General features: G+C 45.2%; 1 protein-coding gene and 1 pseudogene across 2 annotated transcripts; one reads left to right on the forward strand and one right to left on the reverse strand.

The window, feature by feature from the left end:
• Nucleotides 1-12: 12 nt before the first annotated feature.
• TMEM202 (transmembrane protein 202) lies at nt 13-22,149 on the forward strand. Of its 2 annotated transcripts, none has more exons than XM_014557019.2 (5): nt 13-668; nt 10,587-10,842; nt 16,702-16,851; nt 17,195-17,326; nt 17,815-22,149. In XM_014557019.2, the coding sequence occupies exons 1-5, from the start codon at nt 645-647 to the stop codon at nt 18,009-18,011; spliced, it is 759 nt and encodes a 252-aa protein (XP_014412505.2). In that variant the 5' UTR covers nt 13-644; the 3' UTR covers nt 18,012-22,149. The 2 variants fall into 2 exon arrangements, with proteins under 2 accessions (XP_014412505.2, XP_032324879.1); XM_032468988.1 differs by lacking the exon at nt 13-668 and adding an exon at nt 7,875-10,336.
• On the reverse strand, nt 6,036-7,219 carry LOC116660266 (annotated as a pseudogene).
• Nucleotides 22,150-23,972: the final 1,823 nt, after the last annotated feature.

Raw genomic sequence — 23,972 nt, forward strand, 5'->3', positions numbered from 1 at the left:
CCGCCCCCCCGGGTCAGGCGAGCCCCCGAGCTCCCGCGGGGCGCGGCGGTGGCGCGGGGCGGGCGGCCCCCCGGGGCGGTGGCTGACGCCCCCCCCCCCCCCGCGGATGCCGGGCCCGCGGTCACAGAACCCCGCGCGCGCCAGAGGGTAGACGCCCCGAGTGCGGGAGAGTGGGGCCCCGAGGCGCCCCGCGGGGGCGAGCGACACAGGGACCTTCCCGAGTCTCGAACGCGGAGTAAGAAGTCGCCAGGCCCGCCGGGAGGTGAAGGACGACCCAGGCCTGGGAACTTGAGAAGCATAAAACGTGGACGCTTAAAACCGCAGGTCCTTGTGAACTGAAATGCTGTGGGTCTGCAAGGGGCTGGAGTTAGGTAGTCACGGTGGCTCCGCTGGAGGGAGGCATCACGAGGTCACAAAAATGGGATCTACTTATGGCTGGGGAGAAAATGTGCACTTCTCAGAGCAAGCCTCCGGCGTCCCATTTGCTGCCTCTGGTGTGGGCTATTAATGGTTGATAATCGCCTAGTAACTGCCCCCAATCCCCTGTCCTCGGACAAAACTCCACCAACAGGATAGGTCCTGCGCTTAGTGCAAGCAGTAAGACATTGCTTGAACTTCGGGTGCAAGCTGGAGAATACCCGGAAATGAGACAGCTCTTATACCCAGAGGTAAGTCCCGCAGGGGTTTGCATGGGAATAGGAGGTCCAAGAGTCAGGGCTTCATGCTGTGGGCGATTGAAAGGCATCCCCAAGATTTGCATTTTAGAAATCTCATGCTGAGTAGTTGGATGGATAAGAAATCCGTTAGGAGGCCCTTTTTTCATTGGACATGGAAGATAATGAGAGCTTGAACCACAGTAATAGGAACGGAAGAGAGCTGTGGAGCCAGGAAATGGTGGGTATCCAGAATCACAGGGGTTAATAACAGAGAGCCTGGAGGGCTGATCACTGAGAACGCAGATACTTACAGAGTCAGAGACCCTGCCTCCCTTGTTCACCACTGTGTTGTCAGAGCACCGTCGACTCCCTCACTGCAAAAGCATATAAAATAATGCTGCCATGAGGCATCATTTGGCTAGTAGGTAATTTTTTTTATCATAAAATTGCATTTTAGCATTAGAATAAGTGTAAAGATCAGGAAAATGAACTTTTAAAAATAAAAGGCTCTTAAAAATCATTGTCACTTATATTTAGGTTTTTAGGTACCTAATTTAGCAGTTATAAACACATGGCTTATAATGGGAAATCAGATAAACATCCTCTCTCACTTTTGTAACTTTCCAGGGTTCATCAAGAAATTTCTCTTAGAGGGTTGGTTATGCTAGAATGGAGCTTGTAGCAAAGGAAGTAGAAATTAGATCTCACAGCTGCAGTTTCAGATCCAAAGATTGCCTGTTTATACTAATTTCCACAATCCTTGAACCTGAATTTTCATCACCATTAATATGTGTCTAGGTACTCCACCAGTCAGGAGGGACATTACCCAAGGTACCTAGGGAGAGGATCCCAGAACCATTGTCAGAAGAGCCAAATTCATAATCAGGCTACTGTCCCACTGAATCAGTAGTTTGGGGGAGAGTTCAGAACAGGTTCAAATGTGAGAGCAGTAGGTCAAAGTGGGGTTTCAGGACTGAGCAGGTACCAGGGAACCCCTTTATGTGATAAATCTTGTATCAGGGGAAAGAAGTCTTACAAAAAAGAGTCACGAAATGAAGGAACTGGACCTAAATAGATTGTAAAAAATTGCTAATGAAAATGCTTAGAGATTATTGCTGAGAGAATATTCCAAACATACTATTCCAATTATCCCCTCTCTGACCAGTCTATTAGACAACCGGAAAAGTAATGAACAACCGTTAAAAGTTTTTTTAAAAAACATCATAAGCCAAATAAATGTTCAGAGCCTAGCATAGAGATAGTAGCAAACATTAAAATAAACAGTTGCTTAACAATATAAACTCTTTAGATTTGTGCATATACAACATTGCCATCAACGTTGACAGTAGATGAGTAACAAAAATAATGACACAGTATATATCTGGTTGTTTTCTCTATTTTTTCTTTTATTAAAGACAATCTGTTAAATGAATGAAACATGATTTAATCTCCATATCTACAGCTTCTAATGAAATTAGTTTATCTACCAGAAAAAGAATTCAGTGTCAGACATGACCAGATTTTTGGTTCATAAAGCAGAGTCATCAGTGTAGAAGGAGAGAGGAGGGATTGACTAATTTTGCCTGGGGAGGTCTTGCAAAGAGGAAGTGGCTTGAGCTGGCTTCTGAAATGTGAGCTGGCAGGGAAGGGGAGCTCGGGCAAAGCACAGACGTTAGGGAGACGATGGCATATTGAGCATAGGGTTTGTGGGAACAGCGAAAGGACAAAATGTGCCCTGAGTATCTCACTTCTGCCATAGTCCCTTCTCCCTGGAATGCCCTTCTCCCACTCCCACCACTTACTTAAAGGTCTAAATTTATATTTTACCACCATGTAAATCTTCTCTGACTTCTCAAACCTGGGTAAGGTCCCACAACCCTCGGAGCTAATCTCCATCTGAACACTTGCTTTTGTAGCGTAATTGCCTGTCCATTTGTCTTGTCTTCTCCACTAGAGTGAATGTTCCTTAAGGGCAGGTTCTGCATGCACTGCTGTATTCCTAGCCCCTGGCTCAGTGTCTAGCACACAGCCCTGAATATCTCTTCTCCTATTTAGCATCTCCTTATGCTTCAGGTCTTCGCCTAGACCAGATCAACACCTATGCTGTGAGGGACAAACGGAGCCCAGAGGAGAGAGGGTAGTTAGTAGAGCAGCTGAGATCAGAGCCGTAGATGAGGATAAAAGGATTCCCAGAAAATTTGACTCTTATGCCTCCTTTTCCTTTACCTTTAAATACAGGTGTGTCATAAGAAGTCCTCACATTATCAAAATATGTTGATTTTATCTCCATGACGTGCCTTTTGCTTGCAAGGAATATTGACTCATGTTATTTCATGGAAGAGGAGGTCTACTGAAGTGATAAACACAACCCAGAAAAACAGAAAACAAGACTTCAGAAGGAGCAGAAATCAAGGGCCTGAACACTCTCTCATCTTCCTCTCTCTCTTGGCTTTTCTGTTTCTCTGTGAATATTTGCTCCTCTGGTCAGTTTTTCCTCTTCACTTGTCAGTTACTTCCTTATAATCTATTCCTTCATGACCTGGCACTCATTGTACAAATCCCACAGTTTTCCATGACTTACCAGCCCCAGGTTCCCTTCATTCTCCTTTCTGTGCTTCTGGAGGCCCCACCCTCGTCCAAAGCTCTGCGCTAATCAGAATTCTTTGATCTCCCCAGAAGAACAGTGTACATGTCCCGAGTTTATTGGACCAGTTCCCTCTTGATGCACGGTTAGGTTGCATCCACGTTGTGTCAGTTGTAAACAATGCTGCATTGACCATTATAGAAGCTACTGGTTGCCATGCCGGCATCTATTTTCATCCTTTCTCATCATGAATACTTCGCTTTTCACTGGGAAGTTTCATCCTCCAGTTTGGAGCTTGGATGAGACTGAGAGTAGCCTCAGACCCCCCTGATTTAAGCCAGATAATCAGGGCTGCTTTCCCCACCCCCTCACCATAAGCACTTGGGAACACAGGGTAAGAGTTTACATTCCCACCAATAATGTGTGAAAGTGCCCAGTTCATTGCTCTCTCCCCACATTAGTGTTTATCTTTTCATTGCTATTGTTGGTGCCTTGAAATTAATGTTTAAAAAGATGTGTCTAATAATATTGACAGAGAAGCTCTAGCAAGACAGAACCAGGATACATGACTTCTACATCATTATAGAGAAGAACCTAGATCATTCACAAAGAAGATAGACATCATAAACCATTAGGCACCTTACAATAAATAAGCAAATATATATCAAGCAAAAACCAGAGGAAATACAAGGGAAAAGAAAAAATTATCATCATAGTGAGAAATGTTAACATTTCTCTGAGAGTATTTTATCAAGTGCAGAAAAAACAAGCATAGGAACGTCTTGAATGATATAATTGATAATTTAAATATAATAGATTTAGAATCTTACATCCTACACAAATATATTTAAAGCTTTGTATCTTATACATTATTTTTTAATGTCCATAGGATATTTAAAAAACTGACAAAAAAGACAAATATTACTAAATTCCAAAAAGTAGAATTCTTGTTGGACATATTCTTTGACTATAATATATTAAAATTGGAGGAAAAATCTAAACATGTGGATATACTTCTAAAATTCTAAATAATTTTTGGGCCAACTATAAAAACAAATACTGCTAGAAGTATGTCAGAAGAATAATGTATCTTGTCCAAACATATTTTATTACAGGAGTGCAAAACGAGCTAAACAGTAGGAAATGCATTAAGTCAGTGTTTATGTTAAATAGATTAAAAGAGAAAGACCATATTCTACAGACTAAGAAGGAATTTGATACAGCTATTCTAAATTAGAAATCTTCATAAAATAGACGTAGAATGAAACTTCTTTAACATGAAAATGAATGTATGTATGAAACAAAAAGCAATCGAGTCAGTTCCATTAAGTCTAAGAGAAAGATAAGGATGCCCACTATCCTTAATAAACACTGTCCAATCAATGCAATAAGACACGTTTTGTAAAGGAAGAGGCAGAATTATCATTATTTATGGATGATACAGTGTCACTTAGAAAATTCAAGAGAATTATCCAAAGAAGCTATTAGAATTAAAATAATTCAGTCAAGTGTCCCGATAAAAGATAAACACACAGAAATAGATATTTAATTTATATGTTAGCAGTAACAAATTAGGAAGTAAAATGGAAAAATTTGATTCACAAAAGCAAGAGGATTAATGTATGCACGGCAGCTAGCACAGTTCCTGGTAGAGAAGAGGTTATGTAAATAAGCTGTAATAATACAATACTGATTTTACAGATTCCTAGAGGTGAAATTACCAAGACAAAAAATACGTGTTTAAGATTCTCTATTTTTTAATGAGGATTCTTAATGTATACATCTGAATTTTTTTAACTTTTTATTAAAGTATAATATACATATAGAACTCTGATAATCAGTGTGCCCAGATCAAGAAATAGAACCTCTCCAGCACCCCAAAAGTCCCTTGCGTGTCCCCTCCTAGTCCCTAGTCATCTTCCTCCCGGAGGCACTTCTGACTTAGGACAACACAGATGAGTTCTGCCTGTTTGGTACTTCATATGTACTCTCGTGTCTGTCTCCTTTTGCTCAACATTATGTTTATGAGATTTATCCATATTTCTTGTGTGCTTATAGAGTATTCATATTGCTGTATAGTATTTCCTTGTATTTATATACCACAATTTTCCATTCTTCTGTTGACGAGCAATTGAGCAGTTTCCGGTGTGGGGCTATTATGAGTAGTGCTGCTCTGAGCACTGGAGTCTGTCTTTTGGCGACATAAGGACACTTTCCCGTTGCGTTCACCTACCTAGAGTGAAAGGGCACGTGTTCACTCAGCTCCAGACGATACTGTCAAGCAGTCTTCCAAAGTGATCATACCAATTTACACCAGCAAAAGGAGCTTGTGAGAGCTCCAGTTGCTCCGCGTGCTTGCCCACGCTTTTTCGTTTGAGCCATCCTGATGGAAGTGTAATAATATTGCCCTGTAGTTTTGATTTGCATTTCCCTGATGATCAGTGAAGTCAAACTCCTTTTTATATGTTTAATGGCCACTTTGATATCTTGCTAAGTGCCAGTTAAGGACTTAGCTCATTTTCCTAGTAGGTTGTTTTCTTTCCTGTTGATATGTTCATAATACAGTCTTGCTACAAGTCCTTCGTTAGGTATGCATGTTGCAGTATCTTACCCCACTCTGTGGGTTGTCTTTTTGACTCTCTCAATAGTATCTTCTGGTGAACACAGTTCTTAATTTCAGTGTAGTTCAGTTTATCAAAATTTTGTTTTGTGGTTAATGCTTTTTCATGCCTTGTTTAAAAAAAAAAAACTTGATCTACTTCGAGTTCCACAAAGATGTTACTTTATGTTTTTTTCTAACCAAAATTGCTTTTTTTTAGTACCATAAAATTATTGTCATATAGTTTTCTTTATGACTGAATATGCAAAGATGATAGAAGCAATGTATCTTTCTGCGCTCAAGATGGGTAGAATATATCCAAATCCACCTGTTGAATTTTCTTTAAATAGCCCCCCAGAGCCACCTGAAGAGAGCTAGAAAACGCTTCCACTCTCACTGTTGCAGAAGGGCCTAGCATTCTTTAAGTGCAAACGCGCCTGGCTTGTAGTGACATAGATTACGTCTCTCACATTTTCATCTTGATTCTCCTGCAGGAAATCCTCTTGTGAAACATCATGTGTTGTATTTGTCAAACATACAAATATCCAAGGGAAAGGACACCCTTTTCCAGCTGCCATGGTGGGGCATTGCTCTTAAGTTTATGACAGTGCCTTGTGCTTTTCCAGTGTGACTTGTGGCATGAAACGCACCAAGATCCTTTTACCCAGTATTTCTAGTGTTGAACGAAGAAGAGAGTTCTGTGTGTTCTGGGCTTACTTTTCCAGTTCCTGCGTATCATGATATGCTTTGTCATCCCATTTTTTTTCCTCCTTCGTCAGTGATTTTTATAAGCCATTCTTTGGATCAGGTTATATGTCTTTTGACAGCAGCTCCCCATCCACTTTTCTTTCTCGGCCCCGCATGTCGGGGCCCAGCTGTCCATCCTTACTGGGCTCTGTGAAGTCAGGCTGGGGCCCGGAAGTGGGGCCCGCCCTGTTGGTGTGCAGACCCCCCACCGTTCAGTAGCCACCGGCTGATGTGGATTATCACAGGACGTATAGTCCGTGTTTTTTTTTTCCAAAACTGCATTCGCATCAGTCTAATTGTTTTCTCAGAGACCGAGTCATTGACCAGCCTGAGCCAGTTCCACACTGAAGGCCCTCGGTGCAAAAGCAGAGCTCCGGGATTCTGCAGGGAGCAGCAGGGAACATAAACAGCCATCCTGGTGTCCTTTCCACAGCAGCTCCATGTAGTAGTGGTCTGTGCTCGAGGCACCCGGTCCACTGGCTGTGGCCATGCTCCCCTGGGACCCCACGGGCCTGGAAGTGGAGGCAGACTAGGGACCCCCAACTGCTTTTTGAAATTTTTTTTATTTAATTTTATTTTTTTATTATTTATTTTATTTTACTTTATAATTATTTAATTCTTATTTTTTACTGAAGTGTGGTCGATGTACAATGTTAGTTTCAGGTATATAGCAAAGCAATTCAGTTATGCATGTACATTTATATATATGTTTTTTCAGATTCTTTTCCATTACAGCTCATTACAAGAAATTGAATATAGTTCCCTGTGCTATACAGGGGACCTTGTTGTTTATCTGTTTTATACATAGTAGTGTGTATCTGTTAGTCCCAAACTCCTTATCTATCCCTCCCCCCACCTTCCACCCCAATAACCACAGTTTGTTTTCTGTGTCCGTGAGTCTATTTCTAGTTTGTAAATAAAATTTGTATTTTTTTTCAGATTCTATGTATAAGCAACATCGTATGATATTTGTCTTTCTCCATCTGACTTACTTAATATGATTATCTCTAGGTCCATCCATGTTGCTGCATATGGCATTATTTCATTCTCTTTTATGGCTGAGTAGTATTCCATTGTGTATATATATATATATATATATACCACATCTTTATCCATTTATCTGTCAATGGACATTTAGTTTGTTTCCATATCTCGGCTATTATAAATAGTGCTGTTGTGAACATTGGGGTGCATGTGTCTTTTCAAATTAGAGTTTTCTCCTGATACGTACCCAGGAGTGGGATTGCTGGATCATATGGTAACTCTATTTTTAGTCTTTTGAGGAACCTCCATACTGTCCTCCATAGTGGCTGCCCAAATTGCTTTCTAAAGTAGGTGGATGGTGATATACACAGCCATTAGATATGAGTGAATGCTTGTTTTGTCATATGCATTCCACGCCCTAGCGAGTTCCCAGCTGGCCTGAGCATCCTGCCTGCTGGTCGTCCTGGAAGCAGGCCTGAGAGTTGAATGGTGCCTTACCTGTCCCTTTAATAGCTAGAGAGTTGCATCATTTACCAAATCAGACACTGTTCACAAAATGACCCCCTTACAGTATCATCTCTCTAGTAATGTGCCCGTTGAGAAGTGGTGGGGCGGGTGACACATCTTTTCCACTAACATAGCTGTTTCATCTGTCTCAGGGTGGCCTGTGCCAAGGCCGTGCTGAAGCTCACTTGGAAAAACAGTTAAAAATAATAATAGGTAGTATTTACCATGCACTTATTGCTTTGTAGATACAGCATATTTATCAATAATATCAGTATCCATCAGTAATAGTATTTATTGCACAGTTATTAAGGCACTGTGCTGAGAGCTTTGTGTGTACTGTCTCACTTCATCTTCACAATAATTCTATGAGGCACGAATGATTGTTATCCCAGTTATAGAGACGAGGAAGCTGAGGTTCATTGAGGTCCAGGGAATTTCCCAAAGGGACCTGACCAGTAAGTGTTAGAACTAACTGAATACCAGAACCAGATGGAAAAGCAGGCCTGCCTGTTCACAGCCTGTAGCTAGCTCTCTAACCATACACGTGCATCTAACAGACAGGCTGTAAGCAAAACAAGCCAGTTTGCTGCAGTTGGAAAAGTCTTTCCTATAACCAACCATGCCAGTAGGGCTAGAATATTCCAGCCGTTGAAACTTCACAGTATAATTGCATCGCATGGCATGGAAGACTTTGTGACCTAATCCTTGCCTGTATCTGCAGCCCTCGACCCCTGTCTTTGGTCTTGCACCTGGTAGAGTCATGCTGCTTCCGCTGCTCTGACGCTTCCGTCGTGCTCACGGCTTCCTGACTTGAGACATACTGTTCTCTCTGCCTCAAATGCCCTTGCACTTGATTACTTGGCAGATGCCTTTAAAATCCCACTAGAATGTCATCTCTTCCAGTAAACCTTCCCTAATTTCCCTCCGACAGTGTTAACTGTTCTGTCCTCTGTATCAACCTCTGCACTTTGTATAAAAATGTATTGCTTACTCATTCATTCAACGTATTCATATTCTTTTCAGGCACTAGGCTAAATACTAGGAGACAGAGAGTCAAATAACATTTTGACTATGTGCTAAAGCGTGGGCATCAACTAGCTGCTGCCTGTGGTTCCCACCAGCTGAAATACAGAATAGGTTTCACTGGTTGGAGTGGATGGGGAGAGCGGATGCTAGGAGAAAAGTGTGGTAGGACATTCTGATTCAGCCCCAGCTTAGGAAAACGAGAGCTGGTGATACAGCTGGGCGTTTATTTGGACCAGTGTTCACGCTGTGGAACAGGAAGACATCTGTTCAGCATCCTGGATTGATTTTGAGCCCTTGTGGGAAGAGGAGTCAGGACAATGCTGAGAGAGTTATTTGAAAAGGAGACTTGGCGATACTCTGGGCATACGTTGTGCTGGCTGTGGAACCGGGGAAGGGCTGTCTCCTCAGCCCACGTAGAACCCAGCACTGCTGCATTCCCTTGAGCGGAAGCTCTCAGCACACTGGCTGGTAGCCCCCTGGGCTGGGGATGCTGGCATTTCCACAGGGCCCAGTCAGCAGTGGCAGGGGCTGCACCCTTAAGTGGCTTCATGAGTAGAGGGCATTGAAGAGGGGGAACCAGAGCAAGAAAGGAAGAAAAAAGCAGATGCTGCATGGAAGACTGTGGCTGACAGACTGGTCATTGCACCTGCTGAGGCACAGCTGGCGCGTTCCACTTACAGCTGGGAGCGAGAACATGAAGCTGGGCTACTGAGATGCGTCTATCTGTATAAAAAATACTTACTTATACATCTTGGTAGATTAAGATAAAAAATAATCTTAAATTGTAACCACAAGCTATTGAGTCCTGGAGACACACGTTACACTTTTTAATCTGCGTTTGGGGAACTATGTCTTATTTCTCTTTAAGTCCCAAGACCTGCCACAAAGCCTGACACACAGCAACTGCTGACAGAATTTGGGGGGATGTATTTAATAAAGGAGTTGGGAGGAACCAGAGCAGGGAGGGTGAGGAGCATCCGCATGTATGCCTGTGCTTGAAAGGTGATGACTTCTTCCTGATCTGACCAGACCCGGGACAGGAAACAGAAATGGGATCTGTGCCCTGGTTCCCGGCCCCTTTTGATTCTGCCAGTGTATGAGGACGCACTGAGACAAATTCCGTGGCAGTTAGAAAGTGAACTGGCTGCCAAGATGGAGAGGAAGGACCCAGTAACCTTTACCTTCTACCATCCCAAGGTTCCCAAAGTCAAGGGTAACCGGAAATACCAAAGGGTAAGAAGGTGCCTGACGTTGGTTCGGATGAGAGGAAGAGGACTTACCTGCAGGCGGGCCCAGACAGAGCATCCCAGAGATAGAGAAAAGCGGGCCCTGCAATGTTTGCTTTTTTACAGACGGGCTAGGGAAGGAGCCACAGATGGAACCCACAGGGGGATACTTGTGGTAGAGAAGAGCAGGAGACCCCAGGGATCAAGGGTTTTCTTTTTTGAGTAGGCAATGTTTCCCTCATCCCTCATCCTTGTAGCCTGCTCTCCCCACCAACCAACATCCGAGTGCCTCGATGCCACCCCAGAGGCAGCAGCAGCATATGGATCAGACACACACCTACATCCGAATGTTCTGTGGCAGCCTCTGTGGTTTTAGTCTCCTCATGCTGATCTGCGTGTCCCCACTGAACTGGGTGCAGTTCCTGGTGATCAAGAATGGCCTGGAGCTCTACGCAGGACTCTGGATCTCATGCCACCATGAGCTGTGCTGGAGCCACACACCCAAGCCACCCTGTGAGTGCCTCTAAATTGATGCCACAGGCCCCACTGTTCCAGAGCTTTCTGCCACATTGGCCCTGCATCCTTATTCCTCCAAGATCTTTTGGCCCTCACCTCTCCAAGTCCAGGAGGGATCTCAGCCAGACTGTGAGCCTAGCCACCCTTTTCTCTGGTGTCCTCAGCCTACCCTCTCTCCCTCCTCCCCCAGTGGTTTCCTCTCCCAAATTCTGAGGTGGTATATCGTCTCTGTTCTCTGGGAAGAACTCGTTTGTCTTTTATGAGCTGTTCCACGTGGGCTTGTGATTCTAATGCGGTTTGCAGAAAGAGACGGGCTTGATCATAGCTGGGAGATAAAACAAAGTGTCTTTGCCTCCATCAGCTGTAACTCTCAGGGTCAGGTGGTTCTGCTGGCTAGAAGAGAAGTTGAGTGCGTGTCAGATGTGCGTATAACAACTGCCGGCTATTTAGAGAGAAAATTACTGTCCAATTTCATGTGAATTTAAGTAAATCTGAAAATACAACACATAACATTTAAAAATAAGTTGCCAGGGCTGGAAGATACCATACGCATGAGTTTTTCAACCAGAACCAAGACAGAGGAAAGATGTAACTACACTGAACAGTTTCCCCAACACCCACAAGAGGTACACTTACGCAAAGGAACAGGTTTTGTGAAAGAAGACACACGAGTGAAGTGTTTACTTCTCCTTCTTAGATAAACAGGAATCCCAGGTTCAGGGGGGAGGGGGCACCTCGGCCCAGCCCTGGGGTGGGGTATCAGTTACTTGGGAGAGGCGGTGGTTATTTGGAGCTAAGGGGCAGGGTCCTGAAACAAGATCTTGGGAGGAAGCTAAATTCAAGGGCAGACAGACATTTCAACTGCACCTTCAGCTAAAAATAAAAACTAGAGAAAGTAATTGCAATAAATATGAAAGATAAAAGGTTAATGGCCTTAATATATAAAATATATATAAATCATTAATATGAAAAAGACAAATACCCCAATAAATAAATTTTCTGTAAGCAGGCAATTCACAAAACAAACGACAGATGTCTAAACATAGGGAAAATGACTTTCACCTCAGTCATTAAAGAATGGCAAACCAAATGAACGATGAGAGAGGATTTTTCTATCATGACAATAACAGCGATTTGTAAATGGTCATACATAAACTACATGCTCCCGCGCGTACTGGGGACGCGTTAACAGGTGTAACCAAAGCAACGTGATTGTGCGTATCCAGAGGTTTACTCTCGCTAATTCCATTTCTAGAGAGATGGAGTAGGAGACAATAGCCATAAAAATTGAGCTGCAGTTATGTTTATGTAACCGGGTACACCGGCTGGATCTCAGGCCTTGAGATTATTATTTAAATATATAGTGAGTCAGAATCTTGAGATGTTACAAAGCAGCAAATAGAATATTTCTTGGAGCCTTGAATTCACCTATCACGCCAACTGTTCATTGTTTAGAGGATGTCAGCTAAGTGAGTCCTTCGGGGGCACAGTTGTAAGTCAAGTGTCCACCCTATTTCCAGTGTTAACTAGTCCTAGTTCTAGGGTCAGTCATGAGGCTGCTGTACAGATCTCACAAGGAATTCCCCAAATGTAATCAGCGTGTCCAGGCCTCGTCAGCCTGTGACGATAGCATGTTGTTATTGCCCAAATTCAAGAACCTCAAACTTTTACCTAGTGCATTGCAAGAATTCAGCCCCCCTCCCATGGCGTCTGCAGTCATTTCTGAGCGCTCCACCAGGGCTGTCTTGGGTGGTCTCAGTGTTCCTACGTCCTGGACTCACTTCGGGCCATCGTGCCTCTACCTCTGACCCCACCTGGTTCTAGATAACGGCTAGCCTCTGAGCCTTAGCTGCTGTCGGTGGGAGGAAGAAAGCGTGGGGAGTAAAGAACACCATCCTTCACTTTCACTACTAGTTCTCAGTGTGGAACAGACCCTTCTGCTAATTTCCCCCACGGCAGAGGTGAGATCAGACCACAACGTACAGAAGTGTGTTGCCGCAGAGAGTAACTCGAGCTGTTTTGCAGAGGGTGGGGAAGAAAGCGTAGGTCTTTTGGTCCAGAGCCAGGACCCCAGAAACCATCCCACAATAAGTATCGGCAAGCCATGCAGGGGTGTTTAGTTCTGGTATAGCAACCGGGTAAAAGGGAATCTAAATACTGAACAGATTTCAAAGCTTCCTCTGCAGGGTGCTAGGTATCCACCTAGGATCTTCTCCATTCCAAAACCACCTCTGGGCACTGTCCCTGAGTCTGGGGGTCTTATCTTGACCTTACGTGCCTGGAATGAAGACGCAAGGGTGGCAGCATGTAGAGTGTTTTTGTTTTTTAATTTTTATTTATTTATTTTTTAACTGAGGTTCTGGGGATTGAACCCAGGACCTTGTGCATGCCAAGCATGCTACCACTGAGCTATACCCACCCTGCAGCATGGAGGTTTAAATTGGCCAGACAAGTGGGCTGGTTCCCCAGCTTCTCTCCAGCAGCACCTTCCTCATCCTCAAAATCCATGTCTACATCCCACCTCCATCCACTCAGTCTGGCTCCGTCGCAGTTAAAAGGGGCTAGATCCTTCTGGAGCACTGCTTCCCCATCCGGGCTTTGACTTTTGCTGAAGGACCCACGGTGAGGTAAAGACAGCCTCTTTGGAACATCTGAGTACCAGGTGTCTTCTCTCCTCTGCTTCTTTCCCCTCATGTCATCTTGGCTCCCCCACTGCTTCCTTCCAGGGCTTCAACAGCCTTAACAGAGAAGAGCATCTTGTATGAACCAAGCCTGTTTGCTCACAGGAGTGGGATGACTTACTGCCTGCACCTCTTGCTTTCCAGAACTTTCCCAGCAAAGTTTCACTTTCATAATGGTAGAGAAGGATCCTGCCTGCCCATCAGTTACCAAGTGCTTTCTCAGTTACGTGGTTTCTCAGTTCCCTGGGAGACAGTGCCGCTCCGTGGCTGGGTACTGGCCCCTCCGGTCTTGGTAGCTTGCACATCCTACCTCATGGTGCTCTGAAGGGCACAGTTACTGAAGGGATGATCCTGGGCGCGCCAGCAAGGACGTTAGCAAGGTTTCCAGTGGCTTGTACTTCCTGCCCAAGCTGAAAGTGAGACGCCCTCTCTTCCAGGGCAGCAGCCTCACTGCCTTCAGGAACGAGGACTCGCCTGCTGTTCCTGCAGCCGACGTCCACATCAAGCATGTCATTAAGGAAAGCTTCAGCAGTGTTTGGATACAGGTGACCCACCTGGGTTTTCCTTGTATCGAGGGCACGCTTCTCTCTTTGGACCGAGGCTTCTTACTGACGTGTACAAGTAGTGCCTTTGTGATCAGGTTCTAAAATTTTTGAATCTTTAATGGGTGAGCAGCTATAAAAACTGTTGTTTAAAAGCTGAAATAGATTTTGATCTTACAGGAGATAGAGGTGAGGCTTGAATTCCACTTTCAGGTTTTGTGTTGTTTGGTCACATGAATTTTAAAAACTATGAAGTTAACCAAATGCAGCTATTTTAGATTCTGAAGCGAAGTGTTTACTTAGTTTGGTTAGATAATCTGTTGTGTATCATTATGACTGAGAGACTTGGTTCCCTTGAGGGGTCCGACTGGGCTGTGCCGCAGATTTGTAGCTGTTCCTGTGGAGTGACGAGTGATCTCGTCTGTGTAGGTTTCAGGATATGAGGGGCTAAGACAGAGAGAACTGTAAGAAGAATGTGAAGGTGCAGGCTTCCCCTCATGGTGGAAGGAAGGCTGGACTGTAACACATCTTAAGCAGGAAGTGGACTGGGTGTCTTAGACAGTACTCTTTTGTGTTTTAAATACCAGAGCCCATTTGAGCTGGCATAAGCTAAAGAGTGAACTTATTTACAAAGGTTTGGAAGAATCTCGTAGACTCCCAGGGGCGGGATGTTTGCTGGACCTTAGGGGACGTGAGAGGAGGCTGTGATCTCAGACAAAGATCAAGCCAGCCAGTCACTCAGTCTCTCTAGCGCTCCTTTGTCGTTCATCTTTGTTTATGCTTTGTTTTGTCATGACCGCTCAGCGTTTCCTGTTCATTAGTGTGGAAGTGCCTGAACAGTGATGTCCCAGGCCAGTTGTTTTACATCTTGATTCAAGCAAGCAAAAGAGAACATTAGCATCAATCAGTCTCGAATCCAAATATCCAAGCAAAAGAATTAAATCGGTTCAATGTGGGTCAGATACCCTTCCTCGGTCCTAGGAGCTATAGTCAAGGTGGCCGTAGGCAAGGGTCCAGGGCTGTATGCAGGGGCTGCTGGGGCCCACGAGGGACTGTGGGCTTAATGCTTCAAAAGATGCCCGTCACTCTGGGCTTCATGCAGCTCAGTCTAGGCTGACAGTTCTGACTGGCTATATATTCCATTTACTCTGAATGACCTAGGTTTCAGGAAATGTGCTGCCCTTGGGTTATATGTTTTAATGTGACTAACTTGTTGGAGCCACAGAGCAACTGACCTCTGTGGGTAGGAGTATGGTTTTTCTTAATGGAAATTACTATTTTTGATCATGGTAGCCAGTGATATATTGTAGAGAACAAAATAAAACTTAAGAATCAGATCATAGATTGGTATAAAGTTTGTACATAATTTCTTCTCTCTAGGTTACTTGCAAGCGTGACTTGAACTCTTAGGTATGGAAGTTCTTAGAGAAGTTCCAGGGTAGGGATGAGCTGGCCATTGCTACAGTGAGATGTAAAATAAGCTAGACCAGGAAGCACCCTGAAAAAGATATTGAAGATACTACAGTATCTCTGAAAAGATGCATCTACTTGTAATTCTAGGCTACTCTATTTCTTAAACCTTCAGTAAAACATTGCTGGGGAAGTCAAGGGAAGGATCTATTCCATGTTAGGGATGTGATAGCAAAAAGTAAGAGTCAGCATTTCCCCTCTTCTCACTTAACAGCATCCAGTCTGTAGGGGCCAGAGCCAAAGAGAGCAGAGCCCTGGAGCCAAGAGCTGATAGGAGGAGTGTTATGGCACTTGGGTCAGGGCACTGGAGCAAAATAACTTTAGCAGACCTCTGCTTGAACACAGGTGAGATGCGACCTTGACTCTCAGGAAAAAAAAAAAAAAGAGGGAGAGAGAGATTTGGGGGTGTTAAATTCCACAGTCCATTAAGTTGGGGCTTGGAATCATTGCAATATGGGAGTTAACGTGAATGTGACCTCACTTTGTGGTCACAGCTGACAAAGACTGTGCATGCCGGATACATCTGAAAGAGAAAAACCAAACAGAAACAAATTCCAACAATAATACAGTCACTGAGTGAAGTGTTGTGACGTGATACACTATCTTGTAGTCATTAGAAGTGATGTTCACAACAGGTGATCCCGGAAAGCATCTTGCCATATAATTTTTTTTAAAAAATGTGAAATTCGGTATCATGTGTACAGAGTATAGGAAAATACCAGAAAGAAACCACATAAAAGGCCAACGACTGTCTCCGGGCGGTGGGTGTGGCTGAGTTTCTTCCGCTCCTGGGAACTTCCGTCGTCTCTCCAACGCTCATACTGAACATGTATTACTTTTAGAACTGGAATTAGGAAACAAAACAAAGTTTAAATTTGTGTTGTGATATTAAGAGTCACACCTCTGGTAAGTTAGTTAACGTGTTAACCTACCCGGAACTACTTGCATATTATCTTTAATTTTACAGTGAAGAGGTTGCCTTCATAGTAAAAGGACCCAGGTATCAGTGAAGAGCTGGGAGAGATCTTTATTTGTGCCCTGGTGCCACAGAGCAAGCTCAGCTGCTTCGTCTTCACTCCCTTCTATCAGACTCTGCCTGGTTTTCTTCAGGAGAGGTCCCCCACCAGACTGACGGAGCCTATCCTTTCTCTTCTCCTTGGCAGATTACCTCCAATATTCCAGGGCCTTCTTCCTCATCTCTGTCCTCACTATCCTCATTGGCCTTGGCTGGCTCTTCAGCACTTGCCTCCCTAGGACAGGAAGCACGACCACTAACTTGGACCTGAAGGTGTCCGTGCTCAGCTTCATCTCAGGTGCAGACCTGGACGGGCAGGGTGATACCATGGTAAAATGCTCAAGGGAGCAAAGTTCCTCTGTGGGGGGCTTTCATCCTCTTTTTCTTGCTCCCTTTCTCGTCTCCAAAGTCACATCAAGTTGTCAGCTCCCTGCCCTGTCTTAAGTCACGTTAGTTGACTTAAGCCAGGGAAGAGCAGAGCTGCTCTCTCTCCCCCACATTGATCTGCCCTCAAAGTTCTATCCTTTCGACCCTTTCTGTACAATATACAGAATGGTGTCTGGAAATAGAAGAGCTGGGGGTGGCGGTCAAGGCCGACTGAAGACACTGATGGGACCTGGCATGTTTTCTTCTGGTCCTAGCCTCCTGCTTGCTTCTCTGCCTCATCCTATTTCTGGCACAGGTTCACTGGCACACTAGGGAGGCCATGGAGTCAGCCTTCCTGTGGACCTATCATCTTAACTGGGGGAGTGACTTCTTATACACGTTTGCTGGTGAGTCAGTCCCCTCCCTGCCTCATGCTAGACGGAGGGAAGGGGAACTCACTTCTGGAAAGGGAGGCGGAATCTAGGAGAAATAGAAGCATAACTGTTCCTATTAAGGACACGTGGACATCAAGAGGCAGTGTATGGTAAAGAGAGCATGGGTTTTGGAGTGTGAAAACCTACAGTTAGTAACCTGTTCTGCCACTAACTGAGGCACAGACAGGTTGAGTCACTTGCCCAAGACCACAGAGAAAGTAGTGGAGCTATCATTTGCATCCAAGGGGTTCAAGCTTTGCCCCAACCATGTGAAAAATACCAAAATGAAATGAGAACACAGGAGAGTGAAGGAACCTGGCTGGGGGAGGGAGGACTGGCTTCACTGAGAGGCCTTCAAAAGAGGCCTTTTGAGCTGAGTATTTAAAAGATGAGTGAGAGTTTTAAAAGCCCAAAGACCATCTGTCTATTGAAACTCACCTCGAATTCTTCTCTTCCCTTAGGGATCCTCTCCTTCCTCAACTACCTAACTTCCAGAACTCCTCCTCCTGATCAAAATGTCATTGCAATTCCCACAGAGAAGTCGAGGCTGGGGATTGGTCCAGTGACTCCAGCACCACCTGCGGAAGAGGCAGTGTCAAGGTCTCAGACAGCATCTACAAGTGAGAGACAGGAAAATCCACCAAGTGCAGAGCTGTGATGGTGACAGGACATTCCAGCGACTGCTTGTCTAAAACGCAGGGGAGACGCTCACTGAGTAGGGAAAGATTGTGCAGATTCGAGGAAACCCCTCTGGTATCATGTCCGTATCACCGAAGGAGACAGCATTAAAGCTGATGAGATGTCCTTTGTGTATGCTGCACCCAGAATATGCGTGATCCTCGTAAAGAAAGTAATGAAAATCACTTAAGAAAAAATTTTTAAAAGGAAACACCAGTGTTCAGGGTCACGAGTGAAGGAAACTAGCGGCAGGCGCAGTGCGTGAGGTGGAGCTCTCTCTGAGCACCAGGGATCTCATGGACCACAACGGTCCATGCAGAATGCCACCAGATTCTGTTTGAAGTTTTTTTATCATGTGTGGCTCTGGGCACACTCAGGATGGAAGGCATTTGGACCGCAGTGCTGAATCTGAATGGAGGCCACTACCAGAAGTGGAATGGACAGCAGCAGAGATAATGCCCACCACCCAGAGGAGCTGAGGGTTGCTGGGTAGACTCTAGAAAATCGTGAAACCCCGCTTCCTGTGAGGGCTGGCAATCTGAAACCCTTACAGCCTGTTGTGTGAGCCCACGGCTCCTCCCTAGGCTGGGGGATGCCTTAACCGGGCATCTATAAACTCTGAAATTCCATGCAGACCTTGTGCACGCACTTTTCTGTAAAGGAGCCGTCAGATTCTTGATAGGCCTTTGCCTCTTTTTATTCCTAAGGCATCAGCTCTGTTCTGCTGAGCCGGATGAGGCTTAAAGGGCTTTCTTCAGCCTGAGTGTACATGTAGACCAAGTTAAAACCCTTTTCCATGTTCTGTATACTGTGTAAGACTGCGTAGGGGTGGGAGCATTCAGGCGATCACATAATTTTTTTTTTTCGGTGGGGGCAGGTCATTCGATTCATTTACTTATTTATTTTTGGAGGAGGTTCTGGGGATTGAACCCAGGACCTCGTGCACACTAAGCATGTGCTCTACCACCTTCCCCTCACATAATCTTTTGATGGCTACCGTTCCCCTTTAAACTCAGACCATATTCCATGCAGAAGGCCCCTAACATTCATTCTGTCTTTTATTCCTTTAGTAGCCGCCACTACTATTCTGTTGGCTGAGGTCCATTCTCCTCAAGCCTGGCGCAGGAATGGGCTACAGTGCCCAGCTTCATCCCTCGCTGCTCTTAAGGCTCAGCCCCAGGGTCCTTTTGGTTAAGAGATTCACTGGTAACCTGTGTAGAAAACAAACGTGATAGTTCTTATAATCCTGGCCCCCAGTGAGTAACTTTCAAACACTTCCAGATGGTAGCTGGAAGACCCCTAGGTTAGTACTTCTGCTTGTATTCCTAAAGGTACGAGCTGAGCAGCACACGCACACGTGCACCCACACACAGAAGCAAGCGCCGTGCTGGGTGCTGAGCGTGCACAGCCTGATAGGCTATGTCCTTGCTGCTGAAGGTGGTCACGGACCAGAAGGAGATACAGACAGACAGATGGCAAAACTATGTGATAAAGGTTATGAAAGGGCCAGTACAAAATGCTGTCATTCAGCATTCTGGCACTGAGGGTTGGTTTCAGGGAAGGCGCCCCCAGAAAGGCAAGACTAAGATGAATCTTGGCTCATGTTAACGAAGATGAGGTGGGAGGTGTGATAGGTACCGTGCACAAGGTAGGTAACGTGTGCACCATGTGCACAGCAGGGACCGTGCTGGGTTAGGAAACTGTAAGAAGAATGAAACAGTTTGGAGCACAGGGAGCGAAGGAGGGAGAGAAGGAGTCTAGATGTCACTGAGCTTTTTGCTCCATGACATTACGGACCATGTCTCGCAGGAAACGGAGGACTTGGCTCAAACGGGTGAATCTATATGTTAAGGGACTTTACAAGGTCCCCTTAGAATTGAAAAAGTCATTACTGCTCCGAAGCCTGCTCATGAAGTGAAAGGAGGAGCTACCAGAATCCAGAAGGGTGGCTCTGTGGCAAGGGCGCCTGTCAGGGGCTCTACCCTGGACCGCCCTCAGCAGGCAGGGAGGAGAGAAACAGTGAATTAACACAATGATCTTCACACCTCTGATCTTTGCCCCTGCTTGTCATTAGTCACACCTACTCTAGGGCTGGATGGATGGCAAGAAAGCTATTGCATACTCCAGTCTTCTTGAGCAAGGGTGGAGAGTAGATCTGGAGGGGCACATGGAAAATCTCCAACAAATCACTGTATCCTCAGACCTAACACAATACCTGGCACAGAGGAGGTACTGAATGACTGAATGAGGTTGGAGAGTGAGCAGAAACCCCATCTTTCTAGGTTTTTACCAATTCATGTTAACATGATTTTGCTTCATAGTTGTGGGGAGCAATCAGAGTATTTTAAGCAAAAGGGAGACATAATTAGATTTGCATTTTAGAGGCATCAATCTTGGTAACTTTGTGGAGAATAAACGGAAAGAACAAACCTGGAAGCTGAGAGACCAGGTAAAAAGCTGTTGTGACAATCCAGGACAGAGATGCCAAAGGGATGTTCTAAAGAAGTGGAAACAAAAATACAAGATCGGCTTGAGAACATTAAAGACGTGGAATTGGCAGAACACGTGTGATTGACTGGTGGGAGTTAAGGGTACAGGACCGAGGGGCAGGACGGAAAGAGGATGACTATGTTTCTCGAAGACCTCTTGGATGTTAGTGTGTCTTGAGAAATCCAGGCTTGGCAGACAGGTTGCTGTAGGAATCTGGAGTTCAGAGGAGACCTGGGCGGGAGAAAGGGATTGGATCAGATCTGGCAAGTAAGACAGAGACATTGGACTTGTGCTTTGTGTCTGGACTCCTGTGGGTTCTGTCCCCTGGGGCGGGGGAAGAGGCAGGAAAGAGTGTTAGGGCCGAAGGGATTGGGTTCCGCGGCAGTTGAGAAGAGCAGTGAGCCAGAAGCTAGGATGGAGAGGAGAGAAGGAAATGACATGACCTTCCCAGCAGAATGAGCTTCCCAACCTACAGGGTGAGGAGGCCTTTTGTAGGCTGGGTAGGGGTGGGGTCCTTTTGGAGGAAGCATTTTGTGTGTGTCAAGGTGGGGCAAAGCTCACTTCATTTTTTTAAGCTGGGGACAGGTGAAATGAATACATATTTTTAAGTAATATTGAAAAGTAAAAACTTGTGGGAGGCTCTGGAGCCAGAGAAGAGAAAGACTGACGTGTGGAGGGAGGAGGAGGCCCCCGCAGGACAGGATGCAGGGCTTGTCTTCTCGGTGAGTGGAGGTGCAGACGCCTGGGATGCCCTTCCTTCCGTGACGTCCTCCTCCTTCCCCACCACAGCCAGTTCTCCCCACAGGCACCACTTCTCTTCCATGCCGCCCGGCCAGCGACGGCTCCTGGAGAAGACCCGCCGCTACATTCACATCCTCTGTGCCTGCCTCCTGGGCTTCAACTGTGTCCTGCTACTCTGCCTGTCCCCTTCACACTGGGTGCAGTGCACAGTGCCGAAGGACAGGCAGAGGCTCCTGGCTGGGCTCTGGACCGTGTGCCATCACGATCTCTTCTGGAGCCACACACCGAAGCCACCCTGTGCGTGCTTTCTAAATCCCAGCCCCTTCCTTTGATGGGCCCAGTCAGTTCCCCCGTAGCTCACCACTCTCCTTTCTCCTCTCCGCAACCCTGCTCCTTCTCTCCCTCACTGACTCACAGGCATGTAATGACAGCTTCTCCAAATAGGCTAAGTTTGCCCAAGTTTGTCTTGACTGGCCTCCTCTGATGACTTAAAAGCCTCTTAATTATCAGAAGCTAATGCCCAGGGACCTTTGCACTCACAACTGCCCTCAGAAGAAGAAATAGTAGTCATTAACACCTTAGTATGAAAGTGACTTCATAATTTATTTCTCAAGGCGATAGTTACAATTTCAAACTTTTTCTCTCATTTTGGAATAAATCATTTGTTTACTTGTTAAAGGAATTCCACATGTCTGAGGAGATGGGAAGAGGGTCCTTACTGGTGCCTGTGAAGCCACTCACTTGGTGGCTCCTTATTCTGACTCCATTGCATGTAAGACACGCCATGATTCCATCCTCCTTTGTCCCTCACTCCCTTCCCAAAACCCTGTCTAGCCTTTTTGTTTTTCTCTTAAAAAAAACTTTCATAATAAAATGTATTACCTAAACTGGTGGTTAAAAAATATATGTAAAGTAGAATTCTGCACAGCGGAAAAATAAAGCCAGAGACTCTTCTCCAACCCCTGGTTTGTGCAAAGACACTGGGTGTCTGTAAACATGAAGAGGCAGGAGGTACGAGTTCCGGTCCCAGGGAGGTAAGCTGCTGTCTAGCCTTCTTTAAGGGCAGGTCACCTCCACTCCATCCAAGCCTCTCCTTTCCCTCTTCCCTTGGCTGACTACCTACAATACTCCAGGGCCTTCTTCCTCGTCTCTGCCCTCACCATCCTCATTACTGTTATACAGTTCGGCATCTCTCTCACCAAAGGGCCAGGAGACAGAAACTTCCTAGGTCTGGGCATGTCCATCTCCTGTTTCAACTCAGGTACAACACAGTGAGGTCAGAAGAGTTTTCCTAGAGTCCTTGTATTTCTTCCCCTCCCAGTGCCATTTCCCTTCTTTTACCGAGGCATTCCCAGCCTCCCACGAACACTGCGATCATAGGACCCTTGTCTCTTTCCAAAGGGAGGAAAGCTTTCAATAAACTTTCACTCCTTACAGGGTTACTGCCTCTTAAAGAGGGGACCTGGAAGAGAGTATGCTTAATCCAATGGAAACGTCTCTAAGAGTTGTGATCTGAGGGACTGCTGGGAAGATGGTACAGGCTGGACGCCCTTCTGGTGCCCAGAAATTCACCAGATAGCTGCTAGCTGCCTCTTCCATCCTTCTTATCTGTAGGCTCCACCTTGACGACTTTATTCCAGTCAAAGCAGAAGACTTTTGCCAAATGGGTCTCCCCATGACCACTGCCACGTAATAGGCCTCCATGGATTACCTGAGATGGCGGAGGGTGACTGCAAGTGCAGAGAGACGAAGAGGGTGGAACGGGAAGGCTGGCAGGAGGAGGGTTATCGTGGGCAGTGACAACTCTCATCGTGATCCCGGGTGCCTGCCTTCTCTTCTCCCTCACCTTGTTCCTGATGCAACTGAAACTGTACAGTAGCAGCGTCTCGGAGCCCCTTTTCCTGCTAGTCTACCGCGTCAATTGGTGGGGCAGTGTTTTCTATCTGATAGTTGGTGAGTTGAGGCTCCTGGTGAGTAGTGAGAGCACAGAAAAAGCCGCTCTCCATGACAGGTCCTTCTCTCCATCTCTTTTTCCCTTTCCTTTGCTTGTTTGTTTAGTATATTAGAATCTCATAGTTTGAAAGGGTCAGGCAAGAGTCATTTTCAAGTCAATGAACAATTCTATTGCAGGTGCTTCCAATTTACCTAAAACATTTTTTCTATAATGATACCTGACCCTGAAAAGATGGGAGCAAGATTCAGGAAGTAGAGGAAGAAGGCAAAGCTATAACTGAGCTATTCACAGTTCTTCCCTTCTTCCAGAAGACAGTTCCTAAATTCTCCTCTCTATCATATCAAATAACCTCTCCACCTTTATAGATCTGCAGAATAAAGCAGAGCAAAAGCATTGGACTTTTGCCTGTCTAACACTTCTCCATTAATCCTTCTAAGCCACATTTTTATTTTTATTAACTACAGCAGTTTCTCCAAGCCGTTGTATCACACAGTCTATTAGTAAGACACTTTTTTAGCAAGCATTCCCAAGGGATATATGTTTATTTATAAAATATATACATGTATTACATTACTAATATAGTCATTACATTGGAAAATACACTCAAAATAGAATGTAAAATATTTGCTAAAAATTTTTAAAAGAAGCTATTTTCTTCCTGTGCCCTGATAAACTGGCTTGCATACCCGCTGGGAGACACCGTACTACAGAAAAGCTGGGGGCAATGTTTTGAATCCCAAGCTCCTAAAGATAATG

The sequence above is a fragment of the Camelus ferus genome, chromosome 27, assembly GCF_009834535.1.
Source record: "Camelus ferus isolate YT-003-E chromosome 27, BCGSAC_Cfer_1.0, whole genome shotgun sequence".
Classification (NCBI taxonomy): Eukaryota; Metazoa; Chordata; class Mammalia; order Artiodactyla; family Camelidae; genus Camelus; species Camelus ferus.

What these genes read in the sequence shown, in the direction of transcription:
- TMEM202 (XM_032468988.1), top strand. Translation starts at nt 10,256, where the DNA reads ATGGAGAGGAAGGACCCAGTAACCTTTACCTTCTACCATCCCAAGGTT. An exon ending in CCACACACCCAAGCCACCCT is followed by an intron (nt 10,843 to 16,701) that starts GTGAGTGCCTCT and finishes TCTCCTTGGCAG; the next exon opens with ATTACCTCCAATATTCCAGG. An exon ending in CGTGCTCAGCTTCATCTCAG is followed by an intron (nt 16,852 to 17,194) that starts GTGCAGACCTGG and finishes TTCTGGTCCTAG; the next exon opens with CCTCCTGCTTGCTTCTCTGC.